General features: G+C 39.4%; 2 protein-coding genes across 2 annotated transcripts; one reads left to right on the top strand and one right to left on the bottom strand.

Annotated features, from left to right (window-relative positions):
• The first annotated feature begins 1,160 nt into the window (after nucleotides 1-1,160).
• LOC126827588 (thialysine N-epsilon-acetyltransferase) lies at nucleotides 1,161-8,136 on the top strand. Its single transcript, XM_050557074.2, has 5 exons — nucleotides 1,161-1,308; nucleotides 3,200-3,251; nucleotides 4,426-4,494; nucleotides 7,130-7,284; nucleotides 7,935-8,136. The coding sequence occupies exons 1-5, from the start codon at nucleotides 1,243-1,245 to the stop codon at nucleotides 8,100-8,102; spliced, it is 510 nt and encodes a 169-aa protein (XP_050413031.2). The 5' UTR covers nucleotides 1,161-1,242; the 3' UTR covers nucleotides 8,103-8,136.
• A 6,366-nt stretch (nucleotides 8,137-14,502) lies between these two features.
• Nucleotides 14,503-16,748, bottom strand: LOC130013584 (uncharacterized). The gene is made up of 2 exons (XM_056102325.1): nucleotides 16,509-16,748; nucleotides 14,503-15,150 (listed from the first exon to the last, which is right to left on the bottom strand). The coding sequence occupies exons 1-2, from the start codon at nucleotides 16,723-16,725 to the stop codon at nucleotides 14,594-14,596; spliced, it is 774 nt and encodes a 257-aa protein (XP_055958300.1). The 5' UTR covers nucleotides 16,726-16,748; the 3' UTR covers nucleotides 14,503-14,593.
• Nucleotides 16,749-19,817: the final 3,069 nt, after the last annotated feature.

The raw sequence follows: 19,817 nt of genomic DNA, 5'->3' as shown, positions 1-19,817 counted from the left end.
GCATAGGGGTCTTTAGCAGTGGGAGGGAACCGGAGGGCCTGGAGAAAACCCACGAGGTTGGACAGGCAACCCTAATCCTTGCCACGTACAACCGGGGAATCGAAACCACGCCAGTTGACTCAATGACAGGCCTTATGATACAGCGCGCACGTGCTAACTATCCGGCCATCCAACCCCTTGCTTTAGATCGGAACAACGTTGTCTTCAATTTCTACAAAAAGTACGGTGCAATAAATTCATCGGAAAATGAAAGGTCTATTTGGGCGGTTTGAAGGAAATTGAATGAAAACTGGAATAAAAAGAATTGATATGAAACTAGTTTGTCTTTTAATAAAATGAAAGATGGGGAGAGGGATGGGGGAGGGGGTCTTTAATGTTCTCTTGTCTGCACCAACCGGGGGGTAACCTATCGCCTCTCTTCATTTAAATCCGGGACTGGCTGCAATGCTGTGGAAACGATGAGGACCGACATCCTACCAAGGTTGCAATTTAAATCATAATTTAGGCAATAATAACGCAATGAAATATTCAATAAGTCGGCCTTACCTTGAAAGATAAACCCCAAGCAATAGATAATACGTGTTGCTCAATATTACTAGAAATACGAACTGTTTTTTCTCTCCAAAATAGTTAGTTAGTGGCTGGTCCAAGCTTATATAATATTTAGTTAGTAACTCGAGTGGCTGGCATTTATTACTAGTAGCTCGACTCTATTGAATGGATTAGAACACCTAGGTGTATAGACGGCATAATAGTCACGTTTACCATGCCAATATATTCATGATTGTGAGAGCGGGTTTATATTGACCTACATCATCACATTGTCAATGCTGGGGGTCTAACGCTATCAGGTTTTGGTGAATATTAATGATATTTAGGCGAACGGATCGAGTGGTAAACAGGTCTAAAGATTAGGGAAATCACCCACGAAACTGACGATACAGTATTTAGTTTCATTTGATCTGGAGAACAACGAAATCGGGATTGTCAACGCCCTTCAATATTTGTACCAATCAATTGTGGCTTATTGGGGTCTTTGTTGTTATAAAGATAAACCAGAATGTTCAAAAAATGTTACAGACCAAAAACATGACATGCATTTAACATTGAATTAAATGAGGATATAATCACTAGTCTGAATCCTAATGTAAGGAAAGACAACTCGGTTTAAAACACCGCGAATTTGACAATTACTGCTGTACTTGATGATAGTCTTTTAGAGAGTATTAAAGACGATAAACAATGTCTGACTATAGAATCAGAGGAGCTAGAGTTGATGATTGTGAAGAAATATTACGACTTATTCAGGTAATCTATTAAAATAGTGGACTTAAACGTGTAATTTAAACGTGCACGAACATTGACCATATATTCTTGTATAATTTGTTATTTGGAGTTAACTCCCTTTAGTCACTGTCGCTATGAAGCGCTTGGGGAAAACATAGAGCACACCTTGGAACACATGAAAAAATAGCGGCACACATGGCTAAATATATATGAAAAAATATTTGAATTTTGCAAAATAAAAACATGGCAATTCATAGACGGCAGATTAGCCATAGACACATAGTATGACTCGAACTAAATAAAGAAAAACACAGCTATGAACTTACGTTATTTCAGTGTTTTTAATTTCATCAGTCAAATAGCTGGCTTCTTTAGTGAGAAATTTTGTTAATGTGCCGTTCAAAATTTTGCGGCACACTTAGGAAGATCTCGCGGCACACAGCCGTTTTTAAGAAGCATGGGGGGGGGGGTGAATGGTTAACGCGAGCGCGTTGTATCACAAGGTCTGTCCATGAGTGAAGTTGCATGGTTTCGATTCTCCATTTGTACATGACAAGGAATAGGATCCCTGTCCAACCTCGTGGGTTTTCTCCGGGGTCTCCGGTTTCCTTCCACTACTAAAGATGGCCTAATGGTTGCACGTGCGCGCTGTATCATAGGTCTGTCATTGAGTCAATTGGCGGGGTTTCGATTCCCCGGTTGTACGTGTTGTACGTGGCAAGGAATAGGTCTACTGTCCAAACTCGTAGGTTTTCTCTGGGTCATCCGGTCCCCCCCCCCCCAACTGCTAAAGACCCCTAGGCGCAAGCGAATTAATGAAATAAAAATTGAACCATATGTTAGTCCCGAAATGACCTAGTTTGTGTCAAGTGGACGTTAAACCACATCATTTAAGTTCTGTGGCCGAATGGTCATAAGGTTTGTCCTTCAGTTGCGTCGTTTCAATTCCGAGGATGTCCGTGACACATAGTAGCGTTACCTGTCCAACCTCCTAGTTTTCCCCATAGGCGAAATAAAAATTGAACCATAGGTTAGACCTGAAATTACATAGTTTGTTTTGAGCTCTCTCTCTCTCTCTCTCTCTCTCTCCCTCTCTCTCTCTATTTAAACACTTATTTTATCGACCACTGGCAGTTTTATTCCCGTGAGCGGTTATTCGTATGAGTGGGAGGGGTGGGGGATGGTGGCCGAATGGTTAGCTCGTGCGCGCTGTATCACGCGGTCTGTCATTGAGTCAACTGGCAGAGTTTCGATTCCCCGGTTGTACGTGACAAGGAATAGGGTCGCCTGTCCAACCTCGTGGGGTTTTTTCGGGTCCGCCGGTTTCCCCCCACTTCTAAAGACCCATAGCAAGCGAATTATTGAAATAAAATTGAACCATGTGTTAGTCCCGAAATGACCTAGTTTGTGTCGAGTGGACGTTAAACCCCATTTCTCTCTCTCTCTCTCTCTCTCTCTCTCTCTCTCTCTCCCCCCTTAAACATATACACTACATTAATCCTATAAACCGATGTCCTGTGTACAAAGTGGTACACGATACCCCGGGTCTTACAAATTTCAATTATCTTAGACCTGGATGTCAATTATCTTAGACATGGATGTCAATTTGTGGTGAGTAGAATATAGTTGATATAACGTGGCTTAATTCGTGTCTGTATTAGGTAGATCTGGGGGTTGTTTCAATGCGTTTTTGGCTTAAAAATACATTATGAAAGATTAGATAAAGTGCTAAAGTCGAGTGGACGTTAACTCTCTTTCTCTCTCTCTCTCTCTCTCTCTCTCTCTTATGAGTGGTTTGTGTTAATAGCGGCCCCAATGTTGTTGTTTTTTTACCCGGGGGCCTAAAGTGCTGTTATTTTATCTGTACGTAAATCCTGTAAATGGTTTTAAATATTATATTTATCGATTTTAGGAATTGGCTGAATTTGAGAAGATGCTGAAGGAGTGTCACATGACTGTTGAAAGTAAGTGAGCTCGACTATAAACTCACAGTTTTATTATACAATTGTGGTTTGATTTAGAAAAAAAGAATTTTAATGTCGGTCTGATTTTAAACTTTCATTACTGACTGCATAATTAAAGGACAATAATTTTGTCAGTCAGTATCACATATGTGATAGAACTGGTTAAACACGATGCAAATATAATTTTAACACAGAGATCATTGCTACGATAGATGCGTAATGCCGGTACAAACAACCGAAAGTGACGAACTCAAAAGGAAAATACGAGTTATCCCTCTATATAACTGACTGAAGTGACGAGTGATAACAGATGTACGGGCGAAATTCTGCTTACTAGTAATTCCTTCGAAGACTAACAAGTTCTATCACATATGTGTTAATGACTGACACCATTATTGTCTTTTAATATAAAACTTTAGTCATTGACCAATCCGTTGTTCGATGAGTAGCCTAGGTACTAGACTGGGGAGCATCGATCGATTCGTTGAAGTGCTGGGTAGGGCTATGTCAGAGTTCAAACTTGGCCCTCACCAAATTCGTAGCGACAACAGTAAACCTAAGCCAATTTATAATTACGGGGAGGGGGGGCGAATGGTTAGCACGTGTGCGCTGTATCATAAGGTCTGTCAAACTGGCGTGGTTTCAATTCCCCGGTTGTACCTGACAATGAGTAGGGTCGCCTGTCCAACCTCGTGGGTTTTCTCCGGGTCCTCCGGTTTCCTCCCACCGCTAAAGACCCTTTGGGCGCAAGTGACTTATTGAAATAAAATTCAACAATGTGTTAGTCCCGAAATGACCTTGTTTATGTCGAGGCTCACTAATCGAGAAAATATTTCGGGATTTACCACACTGGTTTCCCCCTTGTCAGAGCAGGACGAGTGTTTGGTAACAAAACACGTCTAGTTATTCAGATGGGACGATTAGGGTAACCGAGGTCCCGTGTCAAGAACCCATGACAGTTGTAGAACCAAATAGGAGTAGGCTGCAGTAGTGAATCTCCAGAAAATATAAGTCACGCTGTCAGTAAATACAAAAAAAACCGTTTTATTCACTGAGGATCCAACGTGTTTTCCTAGAATTTTGTTTCTATACTCCACTAAACGACTAGTTTCTATTCTAGGCTTCTGTATATCGACTTGAAATAGATTTGTGTTTATTTCTCTTTTTCTTCTAGCTTTAAGAAAAGATGGATTTGGTTCCAATCCTTTGTTTCGTTGCCTCGTCGTTCAGAGTTTGAATCCAGGTATAAACACATTGTTTTATTCTTTAAAAACTTAAAATGTATCGAAAAGCATACATTAATGTAGTATGTATGCATTTTTTCACAGATTTCGATTTATTATTTTTTTTTATAATTTGTATTGTTATTTCTAATCGGTTTGATGAGCAGTTCCAAATGAATGCCAGAAAAGCTTCTAATTTATAAGATGGGGAGAAAAAATGAGACCCAGCAGTGTACTCGGTGGTGGTCCAGTAAAAGAACCATTGGCAGACGAAATTCGGCGAAAACCAGGCGGAAGCGCATAAGTGCTCTTATATCACACTGGGCGTGGGGGGGGGGGTTGAATTGTTAGCACATGCGCGCTGTATTATAAGGCCTGTCATTGAATTGAGTCAACTTGTGTGGTTTCGAATCCCCGGTTGTACGTGACAAGGAGTAAGGTCGCCTGTCAAACCTCGGTGGTTTTCTCCGGGTCCCTCGGTTTCCCCACCCCGATTGTTAAAGACCCCTACGCGCAAGCGAATTATTGAAATAAAATTAAACGATATGTTAGTCCCGAAATGACCTAGTTTGAGTCGAGTGAATATTAAACCTCAATTCTCTCTCTATATATATATATACTCTTTAAAAAAGTAGGTGATATTGAAATGCAAATACCAATGCAGGTTGCGATATGATAAATAGTCATGGACATTTGACATGCTTTAAGAGTATGTTCACAGATGAAGAACTTATCGCCCCAACAAAAACACTGAGCTGCACATGCGACACACAATAGCGCCATACACGTGGGAGGGTCTTCCTTGTCAAATTTGACACCTCCAGGAAGAGTTGATGAAAACTGCCGCGGGCTGGTTTATCTATCCATGTTTGCTTTCCTATCGTTTCTTGCATAAGATTTACTGTTTAGCGTATCTTTGCTTTAGTGTGTTACGGTTAATTTGATCGGGAGACGTGTTCGTCAACGTCAACGTCAACCGACAACACTGCAAGAATTGACCGTGGCACTGCAAGAGCATGCCACGACGAATTGCTGAATGGTGGAGCTATTATTACTCATTATTAAGACAAAAATCAAAAACGTCCATTTTCACTTTTGACGGTGTATCTCTTTGTGAGTGAAATGGGGCCGTCATATAAGCCGCCCATATGAACTGTTTATGTTCATGTGTAGGCAATTGGCCTGTTATTAACATACACTGGTTACCTCTAATTAAAACAGCAGTGCATTTCCGAAGTTTTGTATTGTTTCTGAATATCCCATACTGTTTTTTGAAGAGTATATATCACACTGGTCCGATTTTATTTACCCTCTATACGTCACCATTAGGCGATATTGTCAGAAAGTATGGCCTCAGCTTTCATTTGTATGCCGATGATACTCAATTATATATTTCATTTACACCTAATTGTCCATCTTCTTTCAATTTATCAAAATTGCAACTTGAGAACTGTATTAGTGAAATTAGAAAATGGATGTCAAAGAACTTTCTAAAATTGAATGATGATAAAACCGAATATTTGTTATTAGGCTCAAGGCATCAATTAAGTTCATCTGCACATGATAACCCCCCTGTTGTAATTGGTAATTGTGATATATTTTCATCCTATTCTGCTCGTAATATTGGCGCAATCTTTGATAGTTTTATGCTTATGGGAGCTCAAGTAAATAATATTTGTAAATTGTGCTATTTTAATATAAGAAATATAGGTAAAATACGTAAATGTGTAACTGTAGAGGCCACTAAGTCACTTGTTAATTCTCTGGTCACTTCTCGATTAGATAACTTTAATTCACTTTTAGTTGGTTTACCTTTAAAGCTTATAGATAAATTACAAAAAGTACAGAATACTGCGGCTAGACTTGTTACTTTAACTAAGAAATGTGACCACCTAACTCCTGTTTTATATAATTTACACTGGTTACCTGTTAAATATCGAATTGATTTTAAGATTTTATTACTTACTTTTAAATGTTTAAATAATTTAGCTCCTGTTTACCTCTCAGATCTCCCCTGGCAGTTGGAATTCGATATAAGAGTAGGCGATAGTGCCACTGCCCGGGCAAAATTTCCCTCATAACACACTGTATGGCGTATGCCCGTCTTCATTAGCCCAGTATAGGAGCAGAACAATAGGACGTTAAACCCCATTTCATTTCATTTCATTTACCTCTCAGATCCTTTAGAACTTTATACACCTGGCCGAACATTACGTACATCAGATAAACTACTTTTAAAGCCCAAAACTGTTCAACTAGTCTCTTATGGTCAGCGCTCTTTTAGTTATCAAGCACCTGTTTTATGGAATAATCTACCATTTAGTTTAAGATATTGTACATCTCTATATTCTTTTAAAAAAACCAACTTAAAACACATTTATTTAATCAGGCTTTTAACTGACTCTGTATACAATCGTTAATATGTCCATAATCTTGTTGTTTATGTATGATTTACATTGTCACTTTGTAAAGTGCCCCTGAACATGTTATATGAAAGGGTGCACTATAAATATGCTGTAATAATAATAATAATAAAGTATGGCGTATAACCGTCTTCATTAGCCCGTTTGGTTCAGATAAGTAGGACGTTAAACCTCATTTTTTTGTATTATGGAAATTCCCGCGGTTCTATAGGATATTGTGTTTTTATTTCAGATGGCAGTGAATCTAGTGGTTTAATTGGCTACTGTATATTTTACTATATATACAGCACCTGGGAGGGGAAGTGTATATACATGGAAGATTTATACGTCACACCTACCTCACGTCACAAGGGCATAGGTCATGCCACGCTAAAGAAATTATCACAGGTATGACGTCACTACACCAACAATAAAATGTTGTATATTGCCCGTTAGTCTATTAATCAAAGATGGCTGACAAGACTGACACGTGCGTAGATTTGTCTGAAAAATGTCATAAAATTTGCAGCATGGACGGTATAATCGGGTCCACGTCAACACCCGGAAGTTAGTGAATGACGTTGGGGTATAGATGTTAACAACTTTCGTTTTGTTTCGAGATTTTTTTATGAATTTGACAGATTAAGATCTTCTCATTCGAATATATAGGTCCAGGACAAAAAACATTCTGAAATGAGTCATGTCACTAATTTTTCCGGAGAGAGAGAGAGAGAGAGAGAGAGAGAGAGAGGCGGGGGTAACGTCCACTTGACACAAACTAGGAGGTAATTTCGAGACTAACACATGGTTCAATTTTATTTCAATAATTCGCTTGCGCGTAGCAGTGGGAGAAAATCGGGAGACCCGGAGAAAACCCACGGGGCTGGACAGGCTACCCTATACTCCTTTTCACGTACAGCCGGGGAATCGAAACCACGCGTGTTGACTCAATGACAGACCTTATGATACAGCGTGCACGTGCTACCCCCCCCCCCCACACACACACACACACACACATACAATGAATTAAATCTATTGTGTTTTTTGTTTTTTTTTAGATTTGTGTAGAGGAAGGATGTAAGAGACTACAGTGGGCCGTTTTAGACTGGAACAGCATTGCCATTAATTTCTACAATAAGAGCGGTGCAATAAATTTATCGGAAAAGGAAGGATGGCTATGCTATAGATTCGATGAGGACGGTTTAAAGGCATTTGCCAAAAACTGAATTAAAACGGAAATAAAAAAATCGTATGAAACAAGTTTGTCTTTTGGGAAATGAAAGGGAGTTAACTTTTTGTCCTGTACACTGCTTGGTGTATAGTTATACTACATCAAAACCATGACTAAGTGTGACCATGAGCATTTTCGGCTTAGGCTACGTATTAAAACGCAGTTTGAGCGTTGAAACTTTTCAAAAAGATAAAAATATGCGTAGAGGGGAGCGGTTTGATTTTTGCGAACTTCATTATCAACCGTCCTTATGGTGTAACGTTGATATATTTAAACGGTTTTTAAAATCAGAAAAATATAGCAACCCCTAGAGGGTCCACAAGCAAAAAAACGTAATTTTACGTACAATCAGTTACGGTCCGATATGCACAAATATCGACAGGAACCTAGATTTATGTGATATAACCATTGATTTTTCGGATAAAAATTGGGAGGGTGCATAACCTTGGTAATACATACTTTTACACTATTTGGGTACGGGAAGTTTCCATTTTGTCGTGAAGTTTCCATTTTGTCGTGAAGTTTCGGTCGGATTTTCACGAAATTCGAACTCAGCCATCATTAAGGTAATATATTTGAACGGTTTTTAAAATTTCATAAACAACTGTGACGCCTAGAGGGACCACAATCAGGGGCCATAATTCAGAAAGTTATGATCTGGTATGCCCCAATATCGACTGGAGATCTTTGGGTTATAAACATACCTTTTACCTTTCATCAAAATCTGATGAAAATGGTGACCTCTAGAGTGGCCACGGGCTAAAACGTGATTTTGCGTACAATCAGGGGTCATAATGCATGACGTTACGGTCCGATACACGCCGCCAATATCAAGAGGAACCGAGATCTTTGGAATATCAACCCATATCGCAAGTTTTGTCAAAATCGGATAAAAAGTGTGACCTGTAGAGTGTCCACAAACAAAATGTGAACGGGCAGAAGGACGGACGAACAGGGGTGACGACATTACACGTCCACATAAAATGTGTGGGTATAAAAAAGAAAGCAATTATTGATCATAAAGAACATCTGTGACTCGTTTAGTTTATGAAATAAAATTTTGACAAGGGTGATAAATAATTATTCACACCCAAGATATAAAATTTTAAAATGAAGACAATTATGAAATAATATTTTGATAAGGGTGATAAATACAAAGTTTACAGTTAAACGGATCCATATATATAAATAAAAACCAAATTATATCTATTTTTCGAATAATGTCAATCTCGTTTCCGTTTTTATTGCATCCTAAGTATATTGCAGAATCAATTTCATATCGGTGCACTACTGCTGTTAACTGCTAGTTAAATGTATTCTGGCAAAACATGTGGTCGGATAATTGCATAATTAGTTATATGTACATATTATAATTTTTGGCTAGTCCTATAAATATTTCTGTCTGTCCTATTGATGATACGCAGATCTTAAACGGCAGTTGGTGATCATGGAAGTTTTACCGTTAGTTCTTGTACTTTGTTTCATCGGACTTGTATCCAGTAAGTATTATTGTTTGTATTATTGTTTATATCTCATAGATTGCAAGGGGATCACGGTGGCTAAGTGGGTAAGGCGCTGGCTCGCTAGCCTGGAGGTCGGGTGTTCGATCCCTGCATTGGCCGAGAAAGTTCATCCAGATTTTCCGGTGTGTTTTCCCTTTGTCAGTGATGCAGGACGGAGGGCCTGACAAGGACAGCTGTCTAGTCATTCGGATGAGACGAAAAACCGAGGTCCCGTGTACACATTGGCGTGCACGTAAAATATCCCTTGACAGTTGGAATTCGATATAAGAGTAGGCCGTAGTGCCGCTGTCCAGGCAAAATTTCCCTCATCGCACACTGTATGGCGTATGCCCGTCTTCATTAGCCCAGGTTAGGAGCAGAACAGTAGAACGTTAAACCCCATTTCATTTTTTTTCATAGATTGCAAGATGTAACAAATATTCAAATTTCCGAATCTCACGCAGTCTCCAAAAACAAAATAGGTATGACCGTGGCCACGTCTAGTTGAACTTCGGAAATTGTAGTTTTGACAAATTCGATATTTTTACTGACATTTTCAATCTGAATTGTAGTTTTGACAAATTCGATATTTTTACTGACATTTTCAATCTGATTAAAATACAGATCTATATATTTCGTTTCGTTTTTGTTATACTTTCGATGGCCTAACTACATGAAGATCTGACAAGTTGTACTCGAAGATCGTGTCAGAGGTCGTACGAGCGGCTTTTGACGCTGTGACGTCAGACATTGATTAATCAAACAGCGTTGACGTTTCTAGTGGTTTACCCACTGTTCTGTGCATGGCACGCCAAGGAGTCGCCGTTTCATTGCTCAATCCATCACTTCAACTAAAACTTCGGTAATATAACAACTCTTCCAGATCCTAGTGTGGTACTACAAATGACAAGTAAAACGAAATTTTGAACTATAAAAAACGAAACGAAATAGTAACTGTGTTTTAATCAGATTGTGACATTTTAGGCTAAAAGATTGGTCTTTAATGTTAAAATATACTGTAAAATAACATGTTTTCTATTACAGGTGCAAGTGTATCGATCCATGGGGAAAGACCGCTGCATCTAGGTATTGTTATTCATTGTTTTATCAGGGGGTTAACAAATGCGTGCTGTATCATAAGGTCTGTCATTGAATCAACTGGTGTGGTTTTGAATCCTCGATTGTACGTGACAAGGAGTAGGGTCGCCTGTCCAGCCTCGTGGGTTTTCTCCGGGTCCTCAGGTTTCCTTCCACTGCTGAAGACCCCTACGCGCGAGCGAATTATTGAAATAAAATTCAACCATGTGTCAGTCCCGAAATGACCTAGTTATGTCGAGTGGACGTTAAACCCTCTCTCTCTCTCTCTCAATCTCTCTCTCTCTCTCCCTCTCCTTGGGATTCGAAACCACGCCAGTTGACACAATGACAGGCTTTATGATACAGCGCGCACGTGCTAACCATTCGGCAATCCACCCCCCGGACGTAAACGAACCCCAGACGGTTGGCATAAACTCTGCAATGTGATTTCGGCTCCTTTTATCAACGGCCGAGATGGATTGAAGTAGAGTCTGTGGTTTTACTAGATTAAACATACATTATGCAAGAGCTAAATCTGCGGGTCTTTCTTTAGGCCTGAAATGTTATCTAAATTATTAATTAGACATTAATTAACTTTTCGAGACCATAATAAACTCCCGATGTCATCGCTAGCATGCGATATTTAATGACTTAGAATCCGATCTGCTGCTCAACGCTCATTGATCATTAAATCAAAAAATGGATAATCGATAATGTTTTTATCGTACCGACTTTAGTAATGATGATCGAGGCTAGGCCTAAAATTCAATCGCTAAATTCTCGGTTCAGAGTGGATCAATTTGACTGAAATTTTCAGCAAATTGCCTTTACATTCTCTAGTTTTTAACTGTTATAGTGAGAACTGCTAGCACTTTATCTAATCTCCCATAATGTATTTTGAAGCCAAAAACGCATTGAAACAACCCCCAGATCTACCTAATACAGACACGAATTAAGCCACGTTATATCAACTATATTCTACTCACCACAAATTGACATCCATGTCTAAGATAATTGAAATTTGTAAGACCCGGGGTATCGTGTACCAGATCTACCTAATACAGACACGAATTAAGCCACGTTATATCAACTATATTCTACTCACCACAAATTGACATCCATGTCTAAGATAATTGAAATTTGTAAGACCCGGGGTATCGTGTACCACTTTGTACACAGGACATCGGTTTATAGGATTAATGTAGTGTATATGTTTAAGGGGAGAGAGAGAGAGAGAGAGAGAGAGAGAGAGAGAGAGAGAGAGAGAAATGGTGTATAACGTCCACTCGACACAAACTAGGTCATTTCGGGACTAACACATGGTTCAATTTTATTTCCATAATTTTACTTGCGCGTAAGGGTCTTTAGCAGTGGCAGGAAACCGGAGGACCCGGAGAAAACCCACGAGGTTGGATTAATGTAGTGTATATGTTTAAGGGGAGAGAGAGAGAGAGAGAGAGAGAGAGAGAGAGAGAGAGAGAAAACACAAGTAGTGTTAAAGGCGAAGCTACTAAATGCCACTTAAATATAAATATGTTTCTTTCTGGGTATTTGGGGTCGGGCTGAATTTATGTTTATGTATTTTTACCAATTCCTAAATTAATTTGTGAAACGAAGCAGTGGGGAGGTAGAACACTTTTGTTTCACGTGATTGACCCTAATGGGCTTCTCCGTATCGTGTAACAAACAACCAAGCCTGGAAATAAGGCACCTGTCACAGACAATGTCGGGCACAGATTCAGGCCTTGTCAGGCACAAAACCTCTGGTGCCTGTCACTTTGTCCGGCACTGATTTGTCGTTTTTTATTGATATTTTTAATACATATTCGGCACTAAGTTGAAAATGTCAGGTACTATTTAATTAGTGCCTGACATTTTGTCAGGTACATTTCAAACCGTTATTTCCAGGCCTGCAAACAGCGCATAGCGCCACTCTAGATTAATCAGTCTGGTTTATGCGCATTTTGTTTTCGGGCACCATCAATAATTGTCTCATCATTATTGGAAGCTGCAACGATAGGATTGATTAGTTGATTGCTGTACTCACGGGTGTCGGAATCTCTGGAAAACATTTTGCCGACCGTTCTATTTTCAAAATGTTCTTCGGGGGCAATTTTAGATATGGGGCGAAAACCATGACTCGTTTCCGGTTTTGACTATACATGATGCGGGGGTTAGCTATAATTCTACATCATCATAGTTACGTCACTACAAAGCCATGTGAGAAGGCGCGGACATCCAGTTTCATTCCGAGCGTGAACTTCGTGGCCACGTGTTGTGTGGTTTTTTTTTCTTGGTAGAATTTCTTCTTGATACATAAGACACTGTCGGTCAAGTAGTTTGAGTTCTACTGTTTCGTTCTACTATTTTGTAGTTGACACAACTGCTGTTTTTAGTTGGTTGCTACGCTTTTATTGACCCGACCTTGCGTTAGCCTGTTTCGCCTTATTTATTAAGGCGTTGAATGCTGTCACGGACGAAGAACAAGCTCTTTTAGAAGATGAAATATCTAGTGGGGGTACCCAGTTCCAGTGACACACTCGGAAAATAAGCTAAACAACCTGGTATGTTATTATCAGTTCAAGATACTATGAATCTTATGTCGCAGCATCTTGAGACTATGGGACAGGCTATTTGCAAATTAGCCAACAAATCTGGCTCGCGATCATCTAGAAGTAAAAGCACCAGAACACGTCCACATAAGGAATCACTTAATCGGATGCCTCGAATCTCTGCTCATAGATCAACTTCTCCAAAGCGAACAAAGGTCCTTCGTCACACAAGTTCAATTCGACATCAGATACCGGTCGTTCTCGTAGTCTTACTGGTTCTGATTCTGATGATTGTCATCGAAGCAGACAATCCCAAGTGTGCACAAGAGGACGTCGATACATTGTTAGATACAATGGATGCAGGGGTAACTATAATTAGTAACAACAGCGACGATACAATAGAAGGTTGACTCTCTAAACTACTGGTTTTACAGGAAAGTAAAACAAAATTTTTGACCAGGAAAAAAACAAAACAGTTTACGTATATGCGTAATACACGGCGGTCGGAAGGACCAAGCATAACTAAAGACTGACGGCCATTCAGCATTTCAAGCTACCCAAAATATATCGAAACAATAGCAGACCTCCTTCGAAATGGGAGGGTGCCGGAAAGCATGGGGTGCTTTTAATGAATTGGGGAGTACATAGAGAATCTCCTACTCGTCTTTTTTATATAAAAAAAATATCAACAGAAGTCGATAAAGTAAAAACAAACGAGGCTCTGCCGAGTTTTTTTTTTCTTTTTACTTTATCGACGAGCGTTGATATTTTTTGATATCAAAAAAGACGAGTAGGAGATTTTATTTATCACCCAATCCCTTTTTACATGCACCAATAAATAAATATAATTATTTGCTATAGATTTCACTTTTACTGAACCTGATTACATGGCGTAGTGATACATCATTTTTTGACAGCAATTCAGCCATTGCAAAGTCCTTTATGTTGACCCAGTCTTTCCATCAAGGCCAATTAAATAAAAATAGTTCCTTTTTTAATAAGAAATAAGTTACTTTTAATACAAAAATGAACTGTTCTTTGAAATAAAAAAAAATAGTTCAGGGGGTAATTGTTAGTTGAAATATTGCTAGCCGGATGTGGACAGTGTGGTTGACAAGGCATATATTGGATGTGGTCGTGGCCTGTCTCTGTTTTAATACGCCGTACAAATTCATGTAAAGCGATATCTCCTAAGGAGATATCGCAGTAGATTATGAAATTTATCACACTAGCGATATCTACTGTAGAATGTATTATTGGGTGATAAATATTTATATCTAAGAACTGAGATTTATTGAATGTTGTAATATAAATTTATTAACAAATCATAAAAAAAAAACACAACTTAATTTATATTATAAACTCCCACCATCACTAAGTTCTTTGATATAATTTAGCAAAATCTGACTTTTTAATAAGTTTATTCCCAGACCATAATGTGTTCCGTCAAAACTCATTACATTCTTAGTTACGTGGAAAGTATTAAACACGGCTATATTGTGAACTTTTAAATACTCATCTATTTCTCGTATAAATGAGACCAAAGATGATCTGCTCTGTGCTTTAATTGAGTCAGTTTTTAAAATTCCAGCAGAATGCGGCGTGGCCCATACAAATTTCGGCCATGTTTGATATTTGAGAATGTTGAGAAGGGGTTGAAGAAGATTACGTTGAATATGTTTGGAATTTAAGTTATCGTGTAATCCCACGCCCACTAGTAGAATAGTTTTTGGTGCGTTTACAATCTTTATGGCGAGTTGTGTTATATTTACAGAATATCCTGTACTGTAATATTCAAAAAACTTCAAATTGAAATTATGTCCACTACAAATGTTTTGAATGTCATGATCGACGTAAGCCCGACATCTCTTGTCTGAGAATATGTACATGCCCGAACATCTTCGCCTAGCATCTGAAAGTAAAAAAAAATAATTTCGATTAAACAGAGAGAGAGAGAGAGAGAGAGAGAGAGGTGGTGGGTGGAGAAAATTGGGATAACGTCGTCTTGACACAATATAAGATATTTCGAGACTGACATATTGTACAATTTTAATTCAATGATTCGCTTGCACTTCAAGCTGAACTCCGATTACAAAACTACAGAAATAATTAAATAAAACAAATTCACCCCCTAAATAATCGCCATACTTGTTTTCAATTTGAAGAACAAACATGGCGATTGTACGACGTACAAAAATAGAGGTAGGCCACGCCCACGTCCAGTTCATGCCTTGTCAACCACACTGTCCACATCTGGCTAGCAATATTTCAACTACATGTACCAATTATTATGTCTGAATGGCGAAATTTGTAAACCACGGTGTACGTTTGCTCTAAAAATAAGAGAAAACTGCCTTACCCCAAACAATAACAAATCCACGAACACCAACCAATTCTATGTTGTTGACATAACATCAAGGAACATAACTACTTCACAAGATGGTGAAGACATTTTGAAGTGAAGACATACTTCTTTGGTGGAGAGAACAACAGTTTTATTGCTGCTTTGGATATATTTTGGAACGATAATACTAGACTTTATATTACTAGAAATTTGTTGGTGTTACTACGCTGTTGTGTAAAACTTTTCAAGAAATAAGAAAACATTGGTAGGTTTTGGTAGATTTGTTATTGTTTGGAATAAGGCAGTTTTTCTCATATTTGTAGAGCAAAAGTACATCGTGGTTTTCTTATTTCGTCTAATTAGTAAAATAATATGTACCTGATCAGACATAATAATTGTGTAGCAATAATAGTTTCAGTAAACTGATTGAAAAAACGTCAATCAATCAGGAGGTAATTGGTAGTTGAAATATTACTAGCCGGATGTGGACAGTGTGGATGACAAGGCATGTACTGGATGTGGGCGTGGCCTGCTCCTGTTTTTGTACGCCGTACAATCGCCATGTTTGTTCTACAAATCGAAAACATGTATGGCGATTATTTCGGGCGTTAATTATTTTTATTTAATTATTTCTGTAGTTTTGTAATTAGAGTTCAGTTTTAAGCTTCATCTCCATCAAGTTAAAACAAACAAATCCGTTGACAACACTGTCCTGTGTCGTGTTTATATGATTTCATAAATGTGAGCGTAGAGGGGAGATTGCGTTAGTGGGGGAATTCGGATTAATCCAGTAGTCTTCAATACGCATGCCGCAAGTATACGATTGTGTAAATAAATCAGGCAAAATTGATTGAGCGTTAATGAGAAATTGTGGACGGATATTGTACATAAAATGACATTAAGTGTTCCAGAAGAAATATCGTTACCTGTTGGGGCGTGGTCACTAATAGCCGCATCCTTTAGGTTGTTCTTCAATAACATAACGAAAGCTGTGTATAGATGACGTATTAAAGAATCACCGACCATAATTAGAGAAACATCATTTAACACGTCACATGCTTCTTTGTGGTTGAAATACTTAATACGGCATCCTTCTTCTCTCGGAAGCCATTCCGAATATTCCGCATGCAATGGCTGTCGCATGTCAAAGCACGTTTCACATTGACACTCTCCCACAGATCTGGACGAACACTGATTGTTAACACAGCATGGGTGTTCCCCTTTAGGATCACACAGAGCACGGAACCATTTTAAATTCGGTCTTACGTCCGTTGGAAAAGTTACGTTCCCACACAATTTATCCTTTCGTTCCAAGGAAGGCGGGAGGCCGTGTTCTAACCTTGCAGATGTTACGAAATTCTCTATTTCAATCTTTTGTTGTGCATTAATGGCTTTCGACTTCCAATGACCGTACATCGTGTAATTCAAAACGCTGGGGCACTTCTTTACGTCAAAGTTTGCCGTTACCGTGCTCTTGGTTGTTGACTCGTTGTTCATTAGTTTGTACCGAGCCTCCATTACTGTGCCATTTGATATCTGCGTCGCCCCTTCGCTGTCCACCATTATTGGCTTTTCATCTGTTAGTTGGTAACGAGGCCGATCCTCCTTCACATGGCCAGTCTGAATCACTGAACTCTCAGTTGTGATTCTAACTCTATCCACAATTGGTAAGATGTTCTTATAAATACTTATGTAAGCAAACATAAGTATTATTATGAAGACAATAATACCTTTGAATAAACGATATAATATCATAATATTTGCACGGTAAGTTAGGGGCGCGAACATTCAACACCCGCGGTTCTCCAAGACGTTTTCTGTGTGCTATATAATATCGGCTTGTATACAAGGAAAGTTAGAAGCCTTAACATTCCAAATCTAGGGATCCTTTCCGAATTTTGTTCGTCTACAAGAGTTTGTCTCTGTGGTACACAATAATCCTCTATACACGTCAAGTAAGCAGCTCTAACATTCAAAACCCAGCGATCCCCTACGTGGATCCTGCTTTCGTCTCCAAGAGGTTGTCTCTGTGGTACACAATAATCCTATATCCACGCCAAGATAGCAGATCTAACATTCAAAACCCAACGATCCCCTACGCGGATCCTGCTTTCGTCTACAAGAGGTTATCTCTGTGATTACATATCCACCTTATCTGGATTTAGTATAATTGTGTTTTCAGTTTATTCAAGCCTCGGGGAAAAAATGTAACATAAACATCGGTGGGCGTAACATAAACAATCTCTTTAAGATAATAAGATTAAACCGTAATAAGTATTATGCCTAAGGCCTATTGCGTCCATATTCTTATCAGCGAGATTATCAAATTCAAGGGCAAATAACCTGCCTGAATCTGTTATATGAATATAAACTTAACAGCAATGTTATTTCTAAAAGAGATTTGTCATGTTACAAGCTCCCGTGATGTAAAATTTCCAATAACTCTTGCTGTCCGATAAAATTTCCCTCACAGCTTAGACCAGTTGGTGAATACGAAAAGGGTCACGTGTACACATTGGCGTGCACGTAACGGATCCCTTGGCAGTTGCAATTCGATATAAGAGTAGGTCCTAGAGCCGCTGTCCGGTACAATTTCCCTCATAACATACTGTATGGCGTATGCCCGTCTTTATTAGCCCAGTTGAGGAATACGCGATCAGAGAAGTTTTTCCTAGACGCGCATGCCAACATGTTTAGTCGCACCTGCTTTTTTGCTGGGGGACATTGTGTAAAGCATACAGTACAAACAACTGTTTTTAAATGTTTACTGTATTTTTCACTCGGGGTAAAAATCTCGAACAGCCTTTAACACAACCATCATTTAACATTACAAGAAATGAAATGAAATGAAATGGGGTTTAATGTCCTACTGTTCTGCTCCGAACTGGGCTAATGAAGACGGGCATACGCCATACAGTGTGCTATGAGAGAAATTTTGCCCAGACAGCGGCACTACGGCCTACTCTTATATCGAATTCCAACTGTCAAGGGATCTTTTACGTGCACGCCAATGTGTACACGGGACCTCTGTTTTTCGTACTATCCGAACGACTAGACAGATGTCCTTGTCGGGCCCTCCGTCCTACAATCACTGACAAGGGGGAACAACGCCGGAAAATTTGGATGGACTTTCTCGGCCAATGCAGGGATCGAACACCCGACCTCCAGGTTACATTTAACATTACATAAAATACCCCTAAGGCAATCAGACCATTAGAATAATACCCGATTATCAAATCGTTTGTAGCTTATGTTCTGATATCATCAACAAGGTGACGTAACTCCCATCCTACCATCATATGGTCTGTAGCCCACGTGATGATATCATCAATAAAGCCCCCCCCCCCCCGTCCGCCTATCATCATATCGTCTGTAGCCTACGTTTAAATATTAAAGGCCAAGAAGCAAACGCCCCCATCCGCCATCATATGTTCTGTAGCTTACGTTGGTGGTATTTAGATTGGCAACCTCCCAGTAAATCGACCAGGATTGGCTACGAAGGTCAAGAAACGACCCCCACCCCCAGTCATTATATCTTCTGTAGCTTACGTTAGCTGTATATAGGTTACCACCCTTCCACTAAATCGAACTTGAAATTAGAGTGATCAACTATAATAATGATACGAAGGGCCTGACAAGGACAGCTTTCTAGTCGTTCGGATGGGACGAAAAACCGAGGTACCGTGTACACATTTGCGTGCACGTAAAAGATCCCTTGACAGTTGGAATTCGATATAATAGAAGGCCTTAGTGCCGTTGTCCGGGCAAAATTTCCTTCATAGCACACTATATGGCGTATGCCCGTCTTCATTAGCCCAATTCGGAGCAGAACAGTAGGACATTAACCCCCCCCCCCCAACAAAATCTTTATGTACGCCTCCGCCTCTGACGTCATATTTGACCAATTAGATAATGAAAAGCCGAAACCAACAGACAGCCGCCAAATTCGAGGGAGACCGCCGAGGTTCAAGAGAAACCAGCTGGGATGAGTAGACCCCAATGATTTGTGGGAGAGCCATATGATGTCGGCATTTCGTCAGTAAACTCGATCTGCAAATTAGTGGGTGGAGAAATGAAATGAAATGAAATGAAATGGAGTTTAACGTCCTACTGTTCTGCTCCTAACCTGGGCTAATGAAGACGGGCATACGCCATACAGTGTGTTATGAGGGAAATTTTGCCCGGACAGCGGCACTACGGCCTACTCTTATATCGAATTCCAACTACCAAGGGAT

The sequence above is a fragment of the Patella vulgata genome, chromosome 7, assembly GCF_932274485.2.
Source record: "Patella vulgata chromosome 7, xgPatVulg1.2, whole genome shotgun sequence".
NCBI lineage: Eukaryota > Metazoa > Mollusca > Gastropoda > Patellidae > Patella > Patella vulgata.
This window is presented reverse-complemented; position numbering and strand designations above follow the sequence as displayed.